The 23633-nt window shown below is 41.8% G+C and overlaps 1 protein-coding gene across 1 annotated transcript in view; it reads left to right on the top strand.

Moving 5' to 3' along the window:
• The window catches only part of DCC (DCC netrin 1 receptor), a 362206-nt gene that overhangs the window by 322215 nt on the left and 16358 nt on the right, over positions 1 to 23633 (top strand). The window contains exons 22-25 of the mRNA XM_059833384.1: positions 1767 to 1929; positions 8288 to 8514; positions 10992 to 11108; positions 15314 to 15469. Coding sequence (XP_059689367.1) covers positions 1767 to 1929; positions 8288 to 8514; positions 10992 to 11108; positions 15314 to 15469 — 663 coding nt within the window. The remainder of the gene's footprint in view (positions 1 to 1766; positions 1930 to 8287; positions 8515 to 10991; positions 11109 to 15313; positions 15470 to 23633) is intronic.

Below are 23633 nucleotides of genomic sequence, written 5' to 3'. Positions count from 1 at the left end.
CTTCTTATTCCTGACCCTGTCTCCGTTACCTAATGAAGCATTGTCATCTCACGTTATTGAATGAAACAACAGACAAGATTCCCTCAAATGTGGTATCAAGTGAGGTTTGAAAGTACAAAACGATTACAAGGCACATAGCTGATTAACTCACACTGATTATTTTCCTCAGTCAAGACAAAGAGGGAATGCAAAATTTTGTTACCTTTTTCTGTCCTACCTTGCTGCAGCCAACACACCACCGTTTTAGGCTTTTTGCCTGCTCTTTGTAGTAGTTCATCATAAATATAGGAAAACTGACTTTTGAGAAGTAAAGAGAGCTTCCAGGGCCTGCAATAAAGGGTAGGGAGTGAAAACTTCTTGTTTTTCTTGATAGCCACTGTATTTTATGTGGTATATTCCTTCAATGCCTTTTACAATGGAAATGAAGAAGAAACCAAACCCCAAAATCTTTGGGGTTTCTGTACTAGACCATTGTAACGCTGAAAGGATGGCACTCACAGCTGCTTGTCTTATGCCATTGCCTGCAAAAGGCTATGAGAAAAGGGCCGATTGTTTAAATAGCATAATTAGTTATGTAAAGAAGGGATATTAGGGCAGAAAATCAAGGCAGAATATTACAATTAAATTACATCTATCGCTAACTAAAACTGTTATTTGGAAAGACTTCTCCTTTTTTCCTTTTGCATTCAGTTGTACTAAAGGCAAAATGAAATCCCCAAGTATTGGGGATTTATTTATTAATTTATTTATTTAGTATAAACTAGACAAGACAAGTATTGTTTAATTTATACGTGGGAGGTTGTGGGGATGATGCCATATGAAAACTCTTGAGTTACTTTTCTTGTGAAATCTTGGACACGCTATAGCACAGCTCTTCCCTTTGCATCCCGTTGCACCGAATATTTAGTTTTTCTCCAGGGTTAAGTGGAAAGATATTTTGGGGTTTGTGAGTCTGTAATCTTATAGGATGCCTATAAGGTTACCTTAGCAGACAGAGCAAAAGGATTGCTCGCTGTTTTGTGCAGGTGTCTGTAAGTATGGCCCAACGCTGTGTGTATAGAGGCATTATCCAACAAGATTATTATAATATAAACTGTGCTATTCCCAATGAAATGGGAAAAAAATTGTTAAAAGCAAGGGATCAGTACTTGAAGTCAGTTTGACTGGGACTTGATACCAGAAATGGTGTTATTTTCAGGCCCATTCTTGCTGCTGCATTGAAACTGAGGAAGCTCATCACTTCAGAAGATTGAGCCCTTAACCCGCTCAAGTGTTGCACGGGCAGCTGGTCAGCATAGCAATAAACGAAATATAATGTGATGTGAGACTGACTGGGGAGTGAATGCAGTACTGACAAATGAATCGGGCATTCAGCTTGGCTGATACACAAGATACGTATTTGCCTGTAAATACCGAGAAAGACTATACGGGCCATAAAGAAAAAATCCATAGTCCCTGTATTTCCGTTTTCAGCTGATAATGGCAAAAATGAGATGAGAGTTATTGACTCCCGACATCAGGTTATTAACACCCAGAAAATGCAAAGTGGTTACTGCTTAAATATTTTCCTGTTTGCTAGAGCACTGAAACGCAGCAAGACATAAATTTCAGCTCTTTATGGCACCCTTCTGTAGCCTCCGTCTGCTTTTTCAGAGGAATTCATGCCAGCTGACAGGCTTTATGTGTTTTATTTTATGGGTGACTCCTGAAGAGAGAGGGGAGCAAATCCAGTGCTAACCAACCCCTCGTTGCCTGTCTTCTTTCAGAGCCTCCCATCGGGCAGATGCACCCTCCCCATGGCAGCGTCACACCCCAGAAGAACAGCAACCTCCTCGTCATCATCGTCGTCACCGTCGGCGTCATCACGGTGGTGGTGGTGGCAGTGGTGGCCGTCATCTGCACCAGGCGCTCCTCGGCACAGCAGAGGAAGTACGTTCTCATATCACGGGATGGAAGGAAAAGGCAGTGATGCTCAGCTTCAAAATAGATATGGGCAATAGCATTCATACTGCGGAGATGTGGGTTCTGGGACTGAACTGCATTTTGGGGCTCAATCTTCTGGTTTTGGAGGTGTCATTCATTGCTGGTGAGTGGAGAATATCCCCCCGTCCCCCAGGCTGCAGAGTGAACCATGGAGAATAAGTACCCCTGACACGGTGAGCCTTGAAAAATAAGTCTGCCCTGCACAGCTCTCTGTTGTTTATATTGCCAAGTATAATTCAGACACAGGAAAGAATCAATTCCATTGATTTAAAGGGAAAAAAAAAAAAGTATTTGTCTGTGCCTGGTGATGCTGTCAGCCTTTCTGACTCTGCAGCCCTGCACCTGCACAGCTGAGAAACACCGACAGTCCTGCTCACTTGCTAACCTTTGTGAGGATGTTATCCTCTCCAGACAGTCTGTCTCCAAAAGTTTTCCAGTAAAAAGCATCAACAACTGTTCCTCCAGATAATTCTCATACACTTGGAAAAAAAACAGTCCATAGAAAATTACGGGGAAAAAATCTTTAGGATTCCTCTGAAGGGCTATAAAAGGGCAGCAGCGTAAAGCACAAAGCTTTTTTCAGTGTTTATGAGAAATGAGAAGTGGAGTCAATGGGTTTGAAGCAGAGCTGGCTTTGATGCATTTAATGCATTGAAAATTATTATACTATTATTTTACTATAAACTCATTGTATTATTATACTATTATGAAAGACTGGACATGAGAAAGTGAAGTTTAGTGATAGTTTGCCCACAAGAATGGCAAATGTTTGCACAGGCCAGACATTATTACATTGATTTGCACTGATGCTTAAAAAAGGGTGGCACGAGGAAAGAAGGGGTGGTCAGGGAACCGAGCAGTTCCCATGTTTGCTTCGGGCTGGTCGAGCATGGGCAGATGGCAGCTTGTAGTGCTTTACAGTCACCAGGGCAAGTGCTTTCTCTAAAGGTGGATATTTGAGGGTAGATTTTTTAAGTAAGAAAGCTCTCATTTAGGCAGAAAAGTAAGGGCCTATGCTTTTGGGAGTGCTGGGTTTAGTTGAATGATGAACTGATTTGAAAATCTGCTTCTATTGTGAGTCTTAGCACCTGAAAATCAGACCATCATCTGAAGGCAATGGAAATTGTTCTGTTGAGTAGAGTTTGGTGAATCAAGGCTAAAGCTCACTTGAGTTTCTAACAAGGGAAAAGGAATTACAAGAGAAAGAAACAGAGAGATTCATCTATCCAGAATTAGGTGTCAAAAATTAAATATCCAAGTCTGAGTTAATCAGCCTTGACCTCCTCCGTAGCCCCTGGGGAAGAACAGGAGCGTTCAAAGAATAATTCATCTTATCCTAAGACATCAGAAGACTTGCCATTTGAAGATGCTTATTGCTGTCCATTGATTAAAAAACATGAAGCTGGTGGATTTGGATTTGCTGTTTAAGTTCTAGACATGTCTAACTGTTTTAAAAACATTTTAAAACATTAAAAACATCTAGACATGTTTTAGACATGTCTAAATGTCTATGGGCAGGTGAATCTCACTCAAGTTGCCCCAAGCAAACCGTTTCTGCACTGAAAGTGGGGGGAAAATAGGGCAATAAAAATTAAACAATGGGTCTTAAATTTAGCACAACAGGAAAAATCCTGAATTTTCTCAAAAGAGAGGTTGGTGGTGGGAATTTCTTTGTTTCTGACCTGCCTGGACAGATGCCTACTGTGACACAAAGAGTTTAGTTTCAGGCTTTTATGGGCAGCGGGTTCTTAGTTTAAAATCACCAATGAACTACTGAACAAAAGGACGGCAGTGAGGGTAAAGGCCAAGTCTCGTTGGATAATGCATGTGTCCTTCCCCAGAGCAAAAACTTGCGGGTGATGGAATAATCTCCTGTGAGCCTTCAGTGGAGGAAAGTCATATTTCTTAAGTTAATTAAAACTTGGCTGAACAAAACACAATAAACCATATTATACAGAACAACCTGGTACTGACCTAGGTGGCTTAGTAGGTATTTTCTGTCTCTGCCATCTAGGGAAGAATGAAATATCAGCCGTACAAAGCCTGTTATGATTTGACGCCAGTAAAAAATAGGGGAGAAAAACGAGAGTAAAGATTCAGGTGCAATAACTTACACAGTTGTGCATAAGGGGAACGTACGGCTCCTGCAGTAATTGAGATTCATACCCTCACCGTAATGACATCTTCTGCAGCCCGAGGAGCTCGCTGCCCTGCACTGGCAGCGTCTGCTGATGTGGTGCCACGGAGGACGGACGATGGGGCCACCCATCAGCTCTGTCCTTCAATGCACTGCTGGTCCAGGCAGGTCAGTTCAGAGCTTAAGCTGAGAGAAGATGAATCCCAGTTGAATCTTAAAATAAGGGAATTTATCGGTTTGTACAGCATACACCCGAACTGCAGGACCTGCTTCTTCTGGGAATTTTTAAACGCCTCAAGGTACAGCACAAATGTGTAACATGCCAGAACAATCAGACTATGGACTGGTAACACAAGGTTATGACTATCACAGGAGAAAAGATGAGGGTGGACATCTAGTCCGAGCCTGGTAGGTAGATAGTGCATATTTAAACCATTAAATATGAAGCGTGGTCTCGAACAGGTGCCCAACCAATTAGTATGCTGGGTGGGGGAGCGGTGCAAAAAGAGGCTACCAAAAATAAGCTAAGGCTAGTTTAAGTCCTATATAAGTAATAGGGATGTGTCAGTATACATTTGGGAAGGCTCAGGGGAGGCATTAACTGAGGCATAATCAAACTCACAAAATCACACAGAATCGCTAAGGTTGGAAAAGACCTGTAAGATCATCAAGTCCAACCATCAACCAAAAAAGCACCACCATGCCTATCAAACCATGTCCCACAATGCTGCGTCCACACGTTCCTTCAATACCTCCAGGGAGGATGACTCCACCACTTCCCACTAACTAAACTCAGACTAATGGGGGATGAGTTGGCAGCCCCTGAAGAGCCTCTGTACATCACTGCTGTCTTCCTTGGAGCTGCTCCTGGTCTCTGTGTTTCCTCCACGCCGGGGCTGTTCGTTAGCTGTGGCCTCTGCCCCGTCTCTTGCATGGTGGCGTGAGGCTGGATCTGCACCACGGGGGAGAGGACCATGAAGGCAGATGACAGGAGAGACAGGTACCGGAGTTTCAGCTTTTCAGGAGGGCTGGCAGGAAATTAAGAGGCCAAAATGAAATAATTTTTCACCTGTGAATACTGGGGGAGATTTTCTGGAGAAAGAATTGTTTTGTAGTCTTGTTTTGTTTTGTTTTGTTTTGTTTTGTTTTGTACAGGACCTCTATACCGGTTGAATTTCCTTTAATACAACCCAAAAGGCAAAGCACACATTTTTTTTGCCAGGTTAAGAGTAAAGAGCAAAAAATATAAAATATTAACTTGGAGGGATAATTAAGGTGAAGTAATGTTTGCATTTATTGTCAAGTATCTTCAAAGTGCTTTGCAAACAGCAGTGCAAGAGGCTCAGGGTTCGTGCGGGGGGTGGTTACAGCTTACGGGGACATTGGTTCTGCGTCCCGCCTCCGGAACGGTCCCTGCTCTGTGAGAAAAGACACCCGATCGGACCAGGACTGGAGAGTTACCCATGGCTTTTTTACAAGCAAAAACTCGTTTTGCCCAGGAGAACAGTTTATTTCTGAGCTCTTCAGATAGAGACATCTTCAATTGCTGTTAAAAAAAATAAACTAGGCTGAGTTGTTATAACCTTAACGGTTTTCTCTGGGGTGATGTAACTGTAAAATGAAGGCAATGAAGAGTAATCTCACTCTGGAGTATTTGAAAAATTATCCTATGTAGCATGTGTATATTGTTAGGAGCTATGTGGGTGTGCTGTGTAATGGCTGAAGTCACTGCCCAGGCAATGTTTTGCTGGAAACTATAGAAAGAGACAATGAGAAAGAGTTTCCTCTCCAGAGAGTTTATTTATTTTGAAAGTACAGCTTAAGTTCTGCTATCATTATTCAAGATTGCATGACCATAATATATATTTTAAGGGCAGAGCTGAACTCTGTTTTTATATCCATCCTTAGGAAAAAAATAGATATCATTATGGTATGCAAGCTGGATGCATTTCATGTTGTAAAATAATTGAACAACAGAAACGCTGCCACCTGAGATCAATTTTTCAATTCCAAACTCCTTGCCTTCCCACTCCCTGCTCCAGTTATAAAATGGGTAATGGACTGAATTTGAATCCCACTGCAAATCTCAACACGAACTTCCGAAGCATCAGTTTCCATTGCTGCAGCTGAGGTTTGAAGCTGATGTTGATGCTCTTATGACTGTCTTCTGTAGGTATAATGTACTTCTCTGGTGCAGCAAAGATCCTGCCTCCCCCTGAAATTGAGGGTAGATGCATTTTCAGAAGCTGAACCTCAACTTCTGCATTGCATAAACAAAACATTCCAGAGGAGGATGTATTTTCATTTGTTATTGATGACCTTTTCATATGCACTCCTGGCTCTGATTCAATTTGCTACTCACGGGCTGTCAGAACATCAATAATTTGTGAGAAAAAACAATGCAAACCAAGCTAGATCATTGCACATATTTTTAAATGATACCATTGCTGTAGCGGTTTTGCAGTTATGGTTGGAATGACACATTCATTATAACCCCCTATTTACAGTTGCGTATAAAATTAGTTTGGGGCTGAAATTTCTCTTGCCTAGCTCAAGCCTGGAGAAATGAATTATTTTCAATTGCAAGTGACAAAAAGCTGCTGTATCCCAAAGTGAAGAAAGTAATTCCTTGTTTAAAGCTAAAATTATGGTCTTTTTTTGAATGAGATAAGAAAGAACAACTTTACTTTTTAACTTCAAGCGGGTCATACATTAAGGTTTGAATGAATGTGCTCGTAATTATTCTCGTAGGTGTTAATCAGAACGGCACTAGGGTCTGTGCAAGAAGGTATTAAAGAACTGTCTTTATTCCATGTTCTTTATTCCTGTTCTTTGAAATACTATCATTTTAAATTATTAAGTTTTGTCCATTAGCAAGTAACAGACTAAATATAGGAAGTCATTATGACCAGAAGCCAACACTCTTATTTCTTGTGGGCTATAAACAAAAACCTCAGAACAAGCCCATCCTCGCCTCCACCGCTAACTTCCCAGATCACATTTTAAAATTAATCTTTTGGCCCTTGAAGAGCTTTTGGGGTCCCCACCAGTCAAAGGACCTAAACCAACTTCTGCCTTCAAGGGTGGCAGTTTGAGGATTGGGATATTTCCACTGAAGTAAAATGTCGTTGCTATCAGCTTCTGGGGCTGAGACAGAGCTGTGCCATCGGTGACATTTTGTATTATAGGATGTGTTTGTTCCTTCTCTTGAAAGCAGAATGTTTGGTGATGCACGTAGTTTTGACAGGCACCTCTTGCTTTCTAGACCAGGCTGAGAAAATTTAGCAAAGACCAGAAATTGAGACAAAAAATTGGAGTTTCTTAAAATTTAACATTTCCTCAAGCTTTTTTCTGGTAAAATAACCCCATGCCATCTTCCACAATACTGCCTGCAGCGTGTGATAGGAAGGGCCGTTATCTGAGCACACCTACATAAATGATGCACGTGATGTGAGTCCTAGGGATGCCGATGAGAGGTTTTGCATTGCTTTCCGTGGATTTGGGAAAGAGCCTTCCCATCAGGAGGTGCACAGCTGTGTTTTGGGGTGAGCATACGACAGGAGTAGCAAGTAGATGAGAGTACTCAGTACGCCTGGAAATCGAGGTTTTCTTTGGTGTGTACTCCTCAGAGGAGGTGGCCCACTGAAACGAGAGCGTTTTGTAATACCTATGCATAAAGAGAGGAGAGTTAATGTTGCTCTGGGAAATGCTACTCTAGATTTCTGAGCTTTTCTGTAGTAAAAATACTGCTTTAGTGTATAGTTAAAGAAATATATGCTGCACGCAGTTATGGGAGGTATAAGGTACACAGAACTCGGCAGAAATGGGCTCAGCAGTTTTCAGTTGCTGTTTATAGATGCAGGCACTCCATAAGTGCTGCTCTTCCCGAGGTGAAAATGGCCACTTCCCTTCTGTTCCAGGAAGGGTGGTTTTCCCCAATTTCTACATCACCTGCTGCAAAAAATGACCCATGCTGCTGAGCCCCAGGCCCATCCCCTGGAGCAAACTCCAGGAAGCCTAGGGACCACACCAAGATAACTGCCGTCCTTTGAAGGACACAAGCAGAGGGGTTGCTTAGAGAGACACCGATGAGTAGACATCACTCTTCTGGTCTGATGAAGGGGGAAAACGTTCTTACGTGACAGTTTTGATCTTTCTTCGCTGCAGGAAACGGGCAACCCACAGCGCTGGTAAAAGGAAGGGCAGCCAGAAGGACCTGAGACCCCCAGATCTGTGGATACACCACGAGGAGATGGAAATGAAGAACATCGAGAAGCCGACAGGCTCGGACACCGCAGGAAGGGATTCCCCAATGCAGAGCTGCCAGGACATCACCCCCGTCAGCCACAGCCAGTCGGAAACGCAGCTGGGCAGCAAGAGCACCCCGCAGCCCGGTGAGGGGCTCCGAGGGCAGGAGGGAGAGAGACTGGCTGGTTTTCACTTGCTCTGTAGAGTTGGGGAAATTAGCATCATAGAATTATAGAATGGTTTGGGTTGAAAGGGACTTTGAAGGTCTTTTAGTCCAACCCCATTCCGTGTACTCCATTTTTTTTTTTTTCTCCATCACCAGCATATAAATTTTCTTTACATTAATTTGATACTGGTGCTTAGTGACCTTAGCCCAGCACGTGGAGTCTCTAACAGAGGGCGAAACCTGGCAAGATCTAGGAGAAGACTGGAAGAATTGACAGCTCTGCTATGGGTGCTGGGAGAGGTGTTCCTAGATGATTTTTGCAGTGGTTCCAGACTAGGGGGAACCCCATTGGTTTTGGTTTTTACATCATTCTAATTTTTTAAGTTCAAGAATTCAACTGGAAGTCAAATGTTATTAAATCTGCATACCATGCTAAGAAAAACAGAGAGGAAAAAGGGGGCCTGGAGAAGTAAGTGGGGAAAAAAAGAAATGAAAAATGGAGGAGAGGGAGAAGGTGATTAGGAAGAAGGTCAGCAGCATCCCCAGGAGCAGAATTTGGGCCAGGGAGACTGAGAAAACTTACAGATATGAGGAAAGAAATTCTGTAAGATAAATGTGGTTTCAGTGAAGTTGCCTCCTCCTTTTTTTAACCTTAGTGCACACAGCACATCCCAGGTTTCACTTGAGCTGATAGCATTTTTTCCACCATAATGACAGAAAGTCTCGGGAGAGGCTGGCGGTGCGTAGGGAGAGGGACAGAGGGTGAAACACAGCACAGAAGTTGCAAACATAAACATATGTGTCTTGAGTTCATCATGAGCACATTGCTTGTGGGTAACGGAGTGAAAGAATTCCAGAATATCGGTTGGGGCTGTAAATAATGAAGGTGACTTTTTCAGATGCCTCTGATGTTTTTATCCCTTTTCCGGAGCTCCTGTTCTTGCAAGGAAAGACAAGTTAAAAAGGAACAGTGTTCAAATTTCTAAATGCATCTAATTTCCTTTTTCTGACATTGTGTTTTGGGCTGGTAGTTTATGAAGATAGTTGTGACAATGATTTCTGTTGTTTTTAATGCAAAGGTCCACGTTATATTAGACATTGGGAAAACAAAACCAGCAGATTCCCTCTGCCTAAAGAGATATTGCTGATGATCAGGAGAGCTGATCCAGGGCCCAGAAAGATCAATGTGAGAACTTCATTGATTGCAATAGGCTTGCAGTCGAGCGCATGGTAGGAAGTCATCACAGTACATGAGCAAGTTAATGACAAAGGCTGGGCTAGGTATTTTATGTGTAAACGCCTTGGACCATAAATAAATGCCTTTGTGTTGCTTCCCGTTCTGTAATACGCAGTTCAGTAATACTGTCCCTGGCTTTTCACTAGCAATTTGGTCTTTGAACAGCTGTCGATAGAAGACTTGGCATTTCAGTCCTGCAATTCAGAGAAGAGGGATTTGAAAAAAAAATAGTCTTTGCATGCAAATCTTTTTTTTCTTTTTTAAGGAATATGTGTTTGCTTGGGTACATCAGAGATGAATATTCTGAGCGGGTATTAAGCTTAGCTGTATGACAGTATTAAACTGATTTCATCCATGGTTTCTTAAAATAGCAAAAGTAGCATATATATATAAGGTTCATGTGAGACAAGGTATGAAGAGAGAAAAACAGCTTTTATTTCCTTGCAAATTATTCCACCGAACATCAGTTGCAAGCACACTTTCTTTCTGAGAAGTGTATTTACTAGAATTTTTGAATACTTCAAACATCCTATGCTAATGTGACTAAATTAGAGTATCCATATTTCAATACCTAAACATAATATCTAATTTATACAGCTGCTGGGACAGTTTTGAATTGGATTGGACATTAGGCAGCATATCTCAGCTCTCTGATCTAGATCTGCTAGTTGTGATCCAGGACCAAATAAGGGGAAGATCCAGGCACATCTTTAACTTGCCGTGGTTGCTGTAGAAAAAACGAGACGCACAGGCTGGAAGAGCCACCGTGAATTACGGTCAGTCAGGACATAGGACTTCGCGGCACCTCACAAGGAAGGTCGTTTTCATCCTTTTGGCTGCCAGGTTTTGTAGGTATCTGAATTTATGCAGCCTTTTTCTGGTGTTGATACCTGAATTTTAAAATAAGTTTGTAACAACGGAGTTATAAGAAAAAATATCATATTTTTATGAAGTTGAATGGGGTTTTCAAGATAATTTCAGAGACAAAGGAATAGGGGACATTAGATCTTAATCCTCTTACGGAAAAATGCAAACAATAATTTTATTCAGAAAAGGCAGCCAAAATAGTCTGTGCAGCTCTTTGCAGGTGATGATATTTAATGATTGGTTAAAATAACTGAATTCTAAAAAAACCTGTTTATCTTTCTGCTAGATATAGGGTGAAGAGAAACATTCATTTACAGCATTTTCAACTGAGCTATTGTGTTGGTTTTCTCTAGGTCCTGAGACAGAAGATGTTGGAAGCAGCATGTCCACGTTAGAGCGCTCGCTTGCTGCCCGCAGAGCCACCCGTGCCAAGCTCATGATCCCCATGGATTCCCAACCAAGCAACCCTCGTGAGTACCAGGACCTTCCCCCAGCACCTTTCTGCACCCCAGAAGCTGTGCTTACCATCTGAAAATCTCATGCGGTCTTTCAAATATGATCTAGTTACGCCTCATAAAGTTAAATACTATTAGCGATGTTTTCTTCATCTGAAAAAAAAATAAAAAATGCCTGGAAGCTTGCCAGGGCTTCACAACGCATCAGTGGAAAAACTATGGAGACAATTTTGAAATCATGCTTCTGCTAGACTCAGCCCAGGCTAAGGCTAAAGACTCATCATTACTATTTGTACCAGGTGGATAGTGATGGATAAATCCCTCTGTCTCTCTACCACAAAACTTTAAAAACAGGGGTAAGAGTTCAAGCTGCCAGAGCAGAAGGCTTTGCAATACACAGATGTAAATGGTGATGATATTATTATTATCAATAATTATAATCGGCTGGATATTATTGCAGTTTCTGCTATATTTTCTTTTGTCCGTAGTAGTTGGCCACACCACTATGTGCTTTTTTAATATGGAGCAGCTCTCTTATAAAGCCAAGTAAATGAGGAGGAAAGATATTTTTAATAGGTGTTAAATTTTAGTGACCACAGAGCGTTTATCATTGAACAATTTTCATAGATGAAGTGAATCATTTTCAAAGCAGCAAAGTACAGGAGAAAGACAGAAAGGCTGGAGGGCATTAGATAGGTTCTCCCATCCTGCAGAACTTATTAAAATTTCTGAAGTGACCTTGTTTCACATCTGAGCAAAGGAAAGGGAGAAGTGAGAGCCCGCAGGCACCAGGGAGAGGGTTTGGCACTGATCAAGTTCCCGGTGGAGGATGAAGCTTTGGGTCTCCACCTTTCCCCTGAGCAGCCCTGTGATCAATCTCTTGGTAGCTCTCAGCTTTTAACTAGAAGTTCTACCTTTGACCTCACAAAATAGATCCAATCAAAAATCTATAGGAATCGGTACATCTGGGTAAATAGTCTGAGTTAAGAAAAATGGACATATACTGACAGAAATCCATTTCATCACAGAATTTCTTTCTAGCTCCGACGGTTAAATGTAAGTGCCTATTTGTAGGTTTGTGGAAGGGCACATCACAAATGATATATTAAAAAAAATAGCAGGAACTGAATGAAGGAGAGGAGAGGGAATAACCTACCATGGCTTTGTTCAGTAAATTACTTAGCAGGAGCTAGTATTGGATCCCTTAATTTGTGTTCATTATGAGTGCGATTCAGGTCATGCTGCTCAGCCTCAGTACCCAGCCCTTATGAGGATAAATCACAGGTGCCCAGCGAGAGATTGAATTCCAGTTCCTCATGCCTTGGGCTGGACATATCACCACATTTCAGCCTCCACCCTCTTTATGATCGAGAAGAAAGACCTCTGGGTTAAGGCAGAGAAAGCTCTTATGCCTCCTGGCCGTGCCCTGGGAAATATTCCTCTCTTGTAACCACACTAATCTCACAATCAGGCAATTTGCCCTTTTTTCAGTGGGATTCCTCCTGTGTTGGCTGGGGTTGAAGGAGGGCAGCGGTCCAAGAAAATGGATAGACTTGGAGTGGTGTAAGCAAAATCAGAACCAAATGAATTGTAATTATGATGGGTCAATAGCAGTGTTAGTTAAGTAAAAGTCAAGTCAACATTGTTCTACACCTTATAGATAAAAAGTGCTCTTAAACATACTTAGTTTTCTCAGTGAAATGATGCATTTTGAGGTATGATGTCCTCTTTTCTATTTATTCCTATTTTCAACAGTATCAATCTAATCTACAGCGACAGCGTATTATGATTGTTTGCAAATAATTAAACTCAGATTTATAAAAGTCTTATTTGTGCATTTTTGCAGGGTGAGTTATGCTGAATATGTGTTTTCCCAGAAGATAAAATTGAGGCTTTGTGAGATCAGATGCTTTAATTAATTTTTCTCTGTTTGCCTGATACTGAAAGAAATTGTCAGCAGTGAGCAATTAGATTGAAGAAGCAACATCGTAATTCTGAAGTAAAAAACACGTACTATTAATTGTTAAATACCAAATTTGGAAGTATTCACGCTCCTCTCAATAATCAGTATTTGTAGTCTTTGAGAACAAATACACTCCATAATGTGCATTTGCTTACTGAAGTGGAAGGAGCATAAACCGGATAAATTTGATGAGATTTTAGTGATATCTTTGATGGCTCTAATGCTACTGAAGTACAGGCAGTCACAAATACCAAGGCTTTTGTATGGAGAAGAGTATTTACAGAGAAAAATAACTGAGAAAGTCTTTGCAGGGTATCACATTCAAGTATTGTACCTCTACTTCCCCTGTTTTCTGTTTGTAATCTTTACTTACGGAAGACGAAAATAAAATGCTCAGAGTAAATCAGTTTGGAGAGAGATTTCCGCTATGTTTTGTGGGGAGGTTTTTTCTGTTTATCCCCCTCCCTAAAATGGCAGAAAATCACAACAGTTCTTTTTTTCAGGGAAATATGAACATGTCAACTCGGTTGCTTTGGGCAGACTCTGGGGTGCTTGAATACAATTCAAACTGTCCTACTTTGTCATTTCTGTAAGCTGTTCTTGGGTGCTGCTTTTTTTACATGATACAGTACATTTTAAAATGTAGACCAGTGGGAGCTCCATGGTTTGGTCAGGGAATTTCTGTTTTCAGTGTCTTAGTATATCAATATTAAGTGCAAATTCAATTGCTGACAAGCTATGACAGAACAGATTTGTTGTCATATCTGCTTGGAATTGCAGAGATTTATTGAAAACGTTTGATGTTACCTTTTCTCTAGCTTCTCTACAATAGAGTACTGCAATGAATAGTAATCCCGTCTTATTTTAAAAATGAAAGTGCTAGGTGTATACACCCTAAAAAGAAATGAAGAAATGGACTTTGAAAAACAAGTTGTTCTTTAATAGGATTCAATAAAAAGTGGTGTTTTTCATTGTAGCAACAATGTTATAAATATTGCCAATAAAAATGTCTTATACAGACAAAATGAAATGTCTGAACAGTATAAATTCTCTTCTAAGAGTGGGTGAATTGAACCCAGACAACTCTGAAGCTCAAATCACCCAGGTTAGCATTTCTTCATGAGTTTTTTTTCATCTCCACACTTGTCCGTTACCTCTGCAAGTGCAGTGTTGTCTCGCTGAAAGACGCGTGCTTAAAAATACCCTCCTAAAGCCTCGGCACCGTCATGGCTTCTTGTGTGACCTTGGGCAGGTAGCCAAATTCGCCACTCTGTGTAACGGATGTAGTAGGAGCTAGAAGTAATTGTAACAACTATCTTAAAGTTTACAGCATTGTTTGTAATTCATGTGTGAGAGCTGCTAGATAAGCCAAACCTTACTATCAATGAGCTGAAAAACTCTGCTTACTGTTTAGCTGGGCAAAAATTTAATGAGAGTTTCTGAGTTTTTCCTAAAAGCTACAAAGAAATTTATGATTTGTATAGTACTATCATCACCCACTCTTCAAGCATTGACTGTTGAAAATAAAGAAGATAACTCACAGGAAAGCCTGGATTCATCACGCTGTGATCCTGCTTTTCAAATCAAAGCGTTTCACTTAAAATCAACTCAAGAACTCAACTTCAACTTCAGACTTCTAGCTGCTGGTTTGCTGGCACATCTCACCCCTGTTCCTTACAGACTTGGACATTCCTGAGTGGGGACTGATGCCCAGACAACCTCAGCTGATGGGTAAACATGGGGGTCCTGTGCCACTGGGGACATCCTAGGGTGTCAGGGAGATTGGTGTGAAGCTGGCAGACGTGATGGAAGAGTTGCCGGAGCCCACACTCCTCCAGAGCAGCAGCTGAGGGCAGCAGGCTCTCCTAAGGCATCAGAAATCGCACCAGGGACCCGTGCTTAGACAAGTGAAATAAGCCCTTAAATTGCCTGATCCATTCCAGCTCACTTATTTGCCAAGGGATATAAAGTACCACCCAAAAAGTGGCTGAATAGCTGGACCACAGACAAAAAGCTATATAATTTTACAGATAAGTAGTTGCAGACTGCACTTGCAATTATCCGATGTATACCAAAGAGGCATATTTCTGTAGACAGGGGTGGCTTCTGTGGGTAGAGGCATCTTTTATACCGAGCATTTGGGTACTTTGCTTTGGAAACGGGCTTGTTTCAGGTTCCCTGCTGACCCTCTAAGGACTTTTTTTTTAATTTTCCAAAAGCACTCATTTAATCCCTCTCTCTCCTCCTTTCCTTTTAGCTGTGGTCAGCGCCATTCCTGTGCCAACACTAGAAAGTGCCCAGTACCCCGGGATCCTGCCGTCCCCGACCTGCGGATACCCGCACCCGCAGTTCACCCTTCGGCCGGTGCCGTTCCCGACCCTCTCTGTGGACAGGACCTTTGGAGCAGGAAGAAGTCAGTACAGTGCTTTTCTTCTGCTCTTTGCTGTTAAAGTGCTTGGAAATAAGTTGCTTTCTATCATTGGGATGTATAAGGTCTAGCCAATGCAAATCATGCTGCTGTGCTTTTGGGGAGCCAGGATAAGACCCGTCTGGTAACAGCAACTGGTCGCGGGCTGCCTCTTCTCCAGCAGCAGCTCCAGTTGCAATTTCCAATCTGTACTGAATACCTTAAAAGTTAAAAGTCACTGCACTTCTAATCCAATCCTGTCTTTTCTGCAGGTCTGTCAGTCATTTCACTGTACTTTCATTTCCTTTCCTTTATTCATAAAGATACTCGCAGAAAAATGCAGGCTTCAAGAGCTCTTCTTCATCCCAAGGCAGAATCTAGTATCACCACGCATTAAAATCATCCATGACAGCACTTACACGACCTCTCCACACAGTGTCTTCCCAGGCTTAGCTGCCATCACTGCTAGAAACATTTCCTTTAATATCTAACTTGCTAGAACATAAGCCAATTTGTTTCTTGTTTCCATCATAGCGGGCATAGAGAACAGTTTGTTTTCTTCCTTTTGCAGATCCTTGTGTACATTTGAATACTGTTACCCTGTCTCACCTCACTCGCCTCTTCCCTAGAGTGAACTCTATATTCACATTTGCCCCTCTGCAGTAATAGATTTGTGGTTTGTGTGTTCCCATAACTATTCTTCACCTTATCACGAGCGGGGGAGAGCGCACGCGAGCAGCGCGAGCCCCCAGCCTCACCTTCACAACTTACTTGTAAGCCTCTGCCGCACCGGCAGCCATCTGTTCTTTGTTCAAGCCTAACGAGCGTGCTCTGGCATATCAATTATAGTCGGAGGGCTCATATTTTCTTATAATTCTCCCTTAACTCTACTGCATATCAAGTCTGAATAATTGACAGATTAATGTCAATCTGTTACATGTATTTTTTCACATCACAGAGAGTCTGTGCTGCTGGTCCACGGGGAACTCATCTTGACATGCCTGATTTTTCCTCCTGTTTCAGTCACTTCAGACAGGCCTTTGGGGACCGGTGATTGAAATCCGGCAGTGGGATTTTAGGTAAAAGGTGGGTTCAGGTGTCCTAGTCATCACCCCGATGCCATTCCCTGTCTCTTCAGTGTGGTTGCTGAGGTCCTTTCAAAGCTGGATGGCAATTTCCTTTGGAGGGCCTCGCTGGCATAATCAGGTTTTGATCTGCTGCTTAAATTAATACCAAATCCACCACAAATGCAATGCACAGAAACAAAGGAGATTCCATTTCTTGCTTGGCATACATTGAATGTTGGGGAAAAACATGAAGTTAACTACCCCCCGCCTGATCATGGAGATGGAAGGAGAAAAATTTGAAGACTAAATTGTTTGCTCAGCCATCATCATCTCAGCTTGCTCGTAAAGGACCTGGACATCTTCAGTCCTCAGATCCAAAGTCCAGCTGTGGAAGCGAGGGAGGTTTCCCTAGTTCTGCTGATGCCTCAGGGATGCAGGCAGCTCGGCTGGTAAATACCATACGGAGTGGTGGCTGGGACACGATTGCTGAGGGATCAGTTAGGCATAACCCTCAAAATCACACATCCCTGGTGCATTCAGCTTCTGCCTGAACACCGGCCACTAGAGCTACACGTGTAGGCTGGGGATGAGATATTCAAAAAGAGGAATGTCTTTGAAATCCTGTTGATCCAATGGCTGTTCCTGCGGGAAGGTCTGTATAGAAAGGTATGGGTTTGCCCAAGTCTTTCAAGTGCAGCATGTCTGAGAGTTGAACAGAAGATTGCTAATACACAAAAGTTTCCTGCAAGAAGCTTGAATACAAAACAGCTTTAATTATTCAGAAGACCTGATGGGCCTTGAAAAAGCTCAGGCAGTGAAGATTTCAGATAATTTAGGCAATTTCCCATTAAATAATTCAAAAGCAGTGGACATAGCCTTGTTTGGATAACGGCTAGTTTCAGATTATTGAGGTCTGGGTAATTAAGACTGTGTTGTATTTCGAAAATTATCTAAGCCCATTACAATGTGCAATGACAAACTGTTATAGCCGTGCTCTCTAGCAAAGGCTATTGACTTCCTAAGCTCCCAGATCATACAAAATACCTCCAAATGAAATACTCTCCTCCTTCGCCGTGCCTTACGTTTTCACCACCACGGCAATGAAGCAAAGGCACAGACAAGGACGTGGAAATAGTGTTTGTTTTCTGGTGACACTTGACACTGTCACAACCAGCCAAGCGGTTCACTAGGTTTATATAATGGCAGCGTTCATTACTTTTCAGTCTGAGGAGGGATGAAGGCATATAAAAGTATATTTCTAATATGATGCCTGAAGCTTTTCTCAGCGCCGGTGCTGATGCTGCCTAATGCCAGCGCTGGCAATGTCAGCCCATCTGGAAGAGCGGTCGATCTCCAGCGCATCCAACTGAAAAGCAGCTGCTTTGTTTGTGGCTCACCTCCCACTGCCTCACCCACCAATGCGCTGCAGCAGAGAATGGGGAGAGATCAAGAAAATTACTCCAACGCTTTGAGTTTATTTATTTTTCGGCTGTTTTCTTAATATGATCATGCGGGTGAGAGCAACTAGCAGTTAAGGAGACTATAGAGACGATACATAAAGCTTTTTCATGTGTTCTACCCCCTCAGTGAAAAATTCACTTGACGCTTGACCAATTGCAGCTATTTCTGAAAAAGAAATACCCAGCAATAATTCCTCCGAGACAGAGCCTACCTGCGGTACTGCATGACTGAGCACCCTATTGATCAAGATGTAGCAATCCCTGAATAAATCATATGCCATGCCATTAGCAAGGGTGTTGCTTGGCATCCTGCCGTACAGACAATGCTTGAACACCTTCCTCTGTTTCTGAAGGCCTTTTTCATTGACCCGAAGATTTGAGTGCTGCAACTTATCCACAGGACAAATGTTCTACTGAAGAGGAAACTAAAGAAAATAAAAGGAGAGTCAGGCCCCAGCCAGCGCTTGAATAATAACCTGACTTGCCCGTTTGATTACTGCTGATGACACCAGCAGCCATAAAATACAATTGCTAAATATCAGCTTTTTCCAGACAGAAAATATCTCTGAGCCATAACAAAGCGACTGTTGTCTGGTCAGCAATCCTTCCTATGGTTTGCCTTCTCCCCCAGGCTCCTCCAGAGCTCCATCACACCCGCTGCTTATATTTTTATCAAGGCAGGTAGGAGAAGATGGTGACATGCCTAGTTTGCCATGTGTTACAGAAGGAAGATGATGGTTTTTTTTTTTTTCCTTTGCCACAGCTATTGGAGATGCTGAGCCATCATGGTCTCCAGCAGGGAAAGAAGAGAGCTGGAGGAAACCATCTCCTACTTGGGAGGTACTGGGGTGGCTCCATCCCCATCCGCACACTGGTCAGCAGAAACAGACTGTGTTCTGGTCCCATCCTGATCACACTTTTACAGGAGGCAGAGTACTTTTCTTCAGGCTAGCCCTAAAGACTGCAACTGGTCTAACAGCACCATTTTTTGTAGCTGCTGGTCTCTTCTCCCAAGTGACAAATGATAGGACAAGAGGAAATGGCCACAAGTTGCACCAGGGGAGGTTTAGATTGGATATTAGGAGAAAATTCTTCACTGAAAAGGTTGCCAGATGTTGGAACGGGCTGCCCAGGGACGTGCTTGAGTCATTTAAAAGACTGGAGGTATTTAAAAGACGCGTGGATGAGGCGCTCAGGGACATGGTTTAGTGGTGGACTTGGCAGTGTTAGGTTAACAGTTGGACTCGATGATCTTACAGGTCTTTTCCAACCTAAATGATTCTATGATTTTTTAGAGGGAGCCATTCATCAGTGTATTCTCCTAATAATCCACATGATGAAAACTTGGAGATGTTCAGAAAATACATTTTTTTTAAAATGAAGATATATTATTTTCTAGTATTCAAAAGAAAGATTGAAAATTGTGTAAACCAGAACAATAAAACAACAATTGTATTAATAGCTTGAGATAACTATAGAAAAGTATTATGGAATGGAGATAACTTTACCTGGATTAATCTGTTAAAGTGAGATGCACTAAAGCAAGTATTTCCTGAGCACATTTCCTCTTGGAGCTGGCTTTCTGGCTGTGACCAGTTAGCTCTGCAGTGAGCCCATCCAGCTGGGAAGCTTCAATCCCTTCTACCATAGTAGCTGCATTCTGGACTTAATGGAAATGGTCAATTTTACTCAACAGTCCGGTTTGGGCTCAGCAGGGGTTGCAACGTCTCACAGAAGTGGGATGAGAGGTGTACTGGAATTGGGGGTAAGGTCCTGTTTAGCCCCTCACTTCCTTTGTTTTCCTCTAGAAACTGAATCATCAGCAAAGCAATTTGTTTTTCTCAGTATGTAATTCCTTGGATTTAACCACATGTGATTTAAAAATGGTTCTGCCATGTTCCCATGATTCAGCTTTAGGTTAGCAATTTTTTAAACGTATTTCTCAAAAGTATTCTTTGGGGTGTACCTAAAATTGCATGAGACTAGTAACCTGACAATAAACATACTAAAAAAATATTACTGCTTGTGCTACAATAACATTCAGAGATCCCAACAGGAATGAGGCCCTGGTTTGTCAGCATTATACAGGTATATAGTTTTGGTCACGTGATATTTATAACCTGTATAAGTTCAAAAATACACAGAAAGTCATTAGCAGATATGGAATAAAGTTCAGTCATTTTAAGTCCCCATCTACCATCACATACTTTGAGTTGTTATTACCTTTTGTGTTCAATCTGTATTGTATTTTCATTACCTCAGACTGTGGCAGAGCCAATAGCTACAAATCCAAGTGGGAATATTGCCAGTGTCACTTCTTAATAGAAGATATACGATGTAAAAATACGTTCAGAGACCTAAATTCATTAAACTGGTTAACGGCATTGTACCCACTGACAATTATGCAAAAGCAAAGGGAAGATCAAAAGACTTTGTATCATCAGCTATTTATTCTTCTGCTTGGTGAGCAGTGTCCGTGGCTGTTGAAGTTCAAAGCGAGGTCGTTCTCAGTGTTCCTCACACATAGAATGAATGCAAGCAGGGCTTTATCCAAGGCTTCTCCAAAGCAATGGCAGAACCTAACTGGTTTTACTGGGCTTTAGAACAGATCTTCATGTATAGCATAATATTTTCTTTACTCTGGCAAAATATTTTACTAAATTCAAGAGCAAAAGATCACAGTGAAGCATAGTAGTATCTGCTTCATCTTCAAGGTCAATTGGGAGTCTACTGTCTGTAGAAAAAAAAAAAGGTAATAATTGGATTAGTAGAAATAATCAGAATTCTTGGGCACTTCTGTTGAGGTGTACAAAGGCAAATGTCGGGCAGCTAGGCAGGGGATTGATGTAGGTGATGTAGGCAGCAGTAGCGATGTGCTCATCTTCATCCATCCTTCAAACAAACAATCCATCCTCTCTTCCTGCAGGGACTTGAGTGAATTGCAAATTGATGGTTCTCATTATGTTTGCAAGCATGCACATCTTATTTTAGAAAAAGGTCTTCTCAAGCATGAAGCACCTTCATTAGACCACTTACCTTCAATATTTAAATCCCAACTCCAGCTCCTAATTTTAATAGACTCATCACACCTTTCTCTTCAGTAATAGCTGGAGGATAACCTGAAATCTTTTCTGTAATAATGGTTATGTAGATCTCCAGATTTTACAACTAAATCTCTAAGACGAAACATACCCATATGGTAAAGCAGTAATTTAATAGCCTTTTAATGCAGAGACCATTATGCTGATGCTAGCTGATAAAGCTTTGTTATCTGAGAGCACCACTGCAGAAAATACTGAGAAGGGTATTTGATGGCGAGTAGCCCTAAGAGTCTGGTTTACTTGTTTCTCCAAGGAGGTCAAGAGCATCCCAGAAGATCTGTCCTTAAGGACACAGTGAAAAGTGTTGGGCTCCTTAGGAAGTTCAGACTTTGACAAACATGTTGAAAGACATTTTGAGGCTAAGAGCATAGACAAAAGGCTTTATTTTTACTTTAAAAAGTCACAGAAAGCGTTGTGACCTCAGATGTGTACTATGAGACTCGCATACTATTTTGCGTCTTCCTTGACTAGGACAGGGTGAAGGGAGAAAAGAGCCCAATGCCCATGGTAGCCTAGAACAGTAACATGCTGTGACACCTTCTTGAATGTGTGATCAGTGAATAAGGGTGGAATGAGCTAAACTATCATTCCTGCTCTACCCTGTTGCAAATAACCTCAATATCTCTGGCCTCCTTAAGGAGATCGTTAGCCCTCAGAGAAGAAAAGAGAGGGGCCTGCTGGGCAAGGAAGGAAATGGAAAAGCAGAGCTAGGCTAATGGCATGATAATGCAAAGAGCCTTGAAGGTGAAAACAAGGAAAATGAGCCACAGTCGAGCAAACTTTTACAAACTGTAGATGATTTTGACCTTGATCTGATCCTGTGTTTGGGTTCCTATCCGTGGTGTTCAATATTGCCAGGGATGTCTGCAGTATTGCCATAGGAACAAGCAATGGGGCTGTGGAAACAAGGAGGAATCCTCATTTCCATTTTTCAAAATTGTTTTGCCACTTATTAGGTTGTAATTACTTATATACTTTGACATTAATTGTTATAAAATGCCTTGAGATTTGACTTGGCTGTGTTATTTGCACAATGAGCTCTGCTTGTTGCATCAGGCTTTGAAAGAAACCAGATCCTCTGGCGCATTTTGGGTCCCAGTATAATAACTAATTCTGATATCTATGTGTCAGGAAGGTTGTTTTCTTCAGTAAAAGGCTGAGGTTTTCCTAGATTTCTGTTTCCTGCCACAAGCCGCATGATTAACTGTTGTGCTGTGAGCCATCCTGGCTGGCATAGATACCATGGAGACACTGGATGACACCAACACACTCCTATTAAATAAGTTCCTGTTGTGATCAGGCTCTTCACTAACCAGTTTGCTTCCTTCCACTGTTCTGCTTGCAAGTAACGTCAGGCGTTGCGGGCACTCTCACCAAGGGGAGAACTTTCTCCAGTGCTGCTCTTTGGGGCAGTGGGGCAGGAGCTGGGAGAGGGGCCGGGAGAGGCCACGGACCCGAGCCCTGGGGAAGCCTCAACAGCACTCGTGATGCAGGATTTGGAAAAGAAGATACGAGATGGTTGTCTTGATCCAATTCTCTTATTCTCGTCCTGTAATAGGAAGAAAGTAGAAGTAGAAGTGGCAGGCTCTTTCCTGTGGCATGGGGAAATGAACTCCTTGCTGCTATCCATAAAGCAGACTTACACTTATCAGTCCTCTTTGTAATCATTCTTTACTAGTTTGGCTTGTCATGTAGTCGTAGTGGTCAGGAAGAGATTTTAAAGATTTTAAAGTTTTCAAAACTTTGAAGATTGTTGTTTATTTCTATTACAGTTCTCTTACAAGAACAGAATAATCTGTTTTCTTTGGAATTCTTTTTTCTGTCTTTTGTTTATTTTCTTAAACTTCTTAAAGTCTGAATAATGCGATACAGTATTGTGTCCTGGTGTAGACAGCAGCAGTGAGTTTCTCTTCATGACCAAGAGTCAGTGTTAGGTAAAGAGCAGTGCCATAAATCTGGGTGATGCCATCGGGATGAGTGAGTGTGCCTCTCGCCTCTTGCTGTCTTCCATCCCACTTCCTATGCGGCATCTTCTTCACTGCACACGCTCCGCAGAAGATACTTTGATTTTAGGCTACAGGATTAGAAGGCTTTGCATCTGATAAGTTTCAAGAGAACCACAACACTGTGGACCATACCTATCCTGAAAACGCCTGTAGAATCATAATCGTATTGTAATTTATAGTTTGGGTACAACATGGGTTTCTAGAGGGCTATAGAAATAAAGGGCTCTTCTCTTTGTCTCAACCTTTGTTTTCCTTAATACTACATTAGCTTCTGTTTTCTGGCATGGAAAGTCCATGACAGAGGTTGATACTGAAAGCTTCTTTTACGAAACACTGCAGAATGTAGGGAAGCTCTCTTTTATATTAGAAGATTGACATGGAAAATTTAAATCTCTGAAGAACTGACTTTAAATATAGGCTAATGAAACAGCAACCTACTGCTTTGGCACACTAATTGTTATTGCTGTCTCAAGTTAAAACGATATTGGTGATTGGTTATGTGGAAGTGAATTAAGTCCTTTCTTTGTCTCTAGCTT

The sequence above is a fragment of the Gavia stellata genome, chromosome Z (assembly GCF_030936135.1).
Source record: "Gavia stellata isolate bGavSte3 chromosome Z, bGavSte3.hap2, whole genome shotgun sequence".
Classification (NCBI taxonomy): domain Eukaryota; kingdom Metazoa; phylum Chordata; class Aves; order Gaviiformes; family Gaviidae; genus Gavia; species Gavia stellata.
This window is presented reverse-complemented; position numbering and strand designations above follow the sequence as displayed.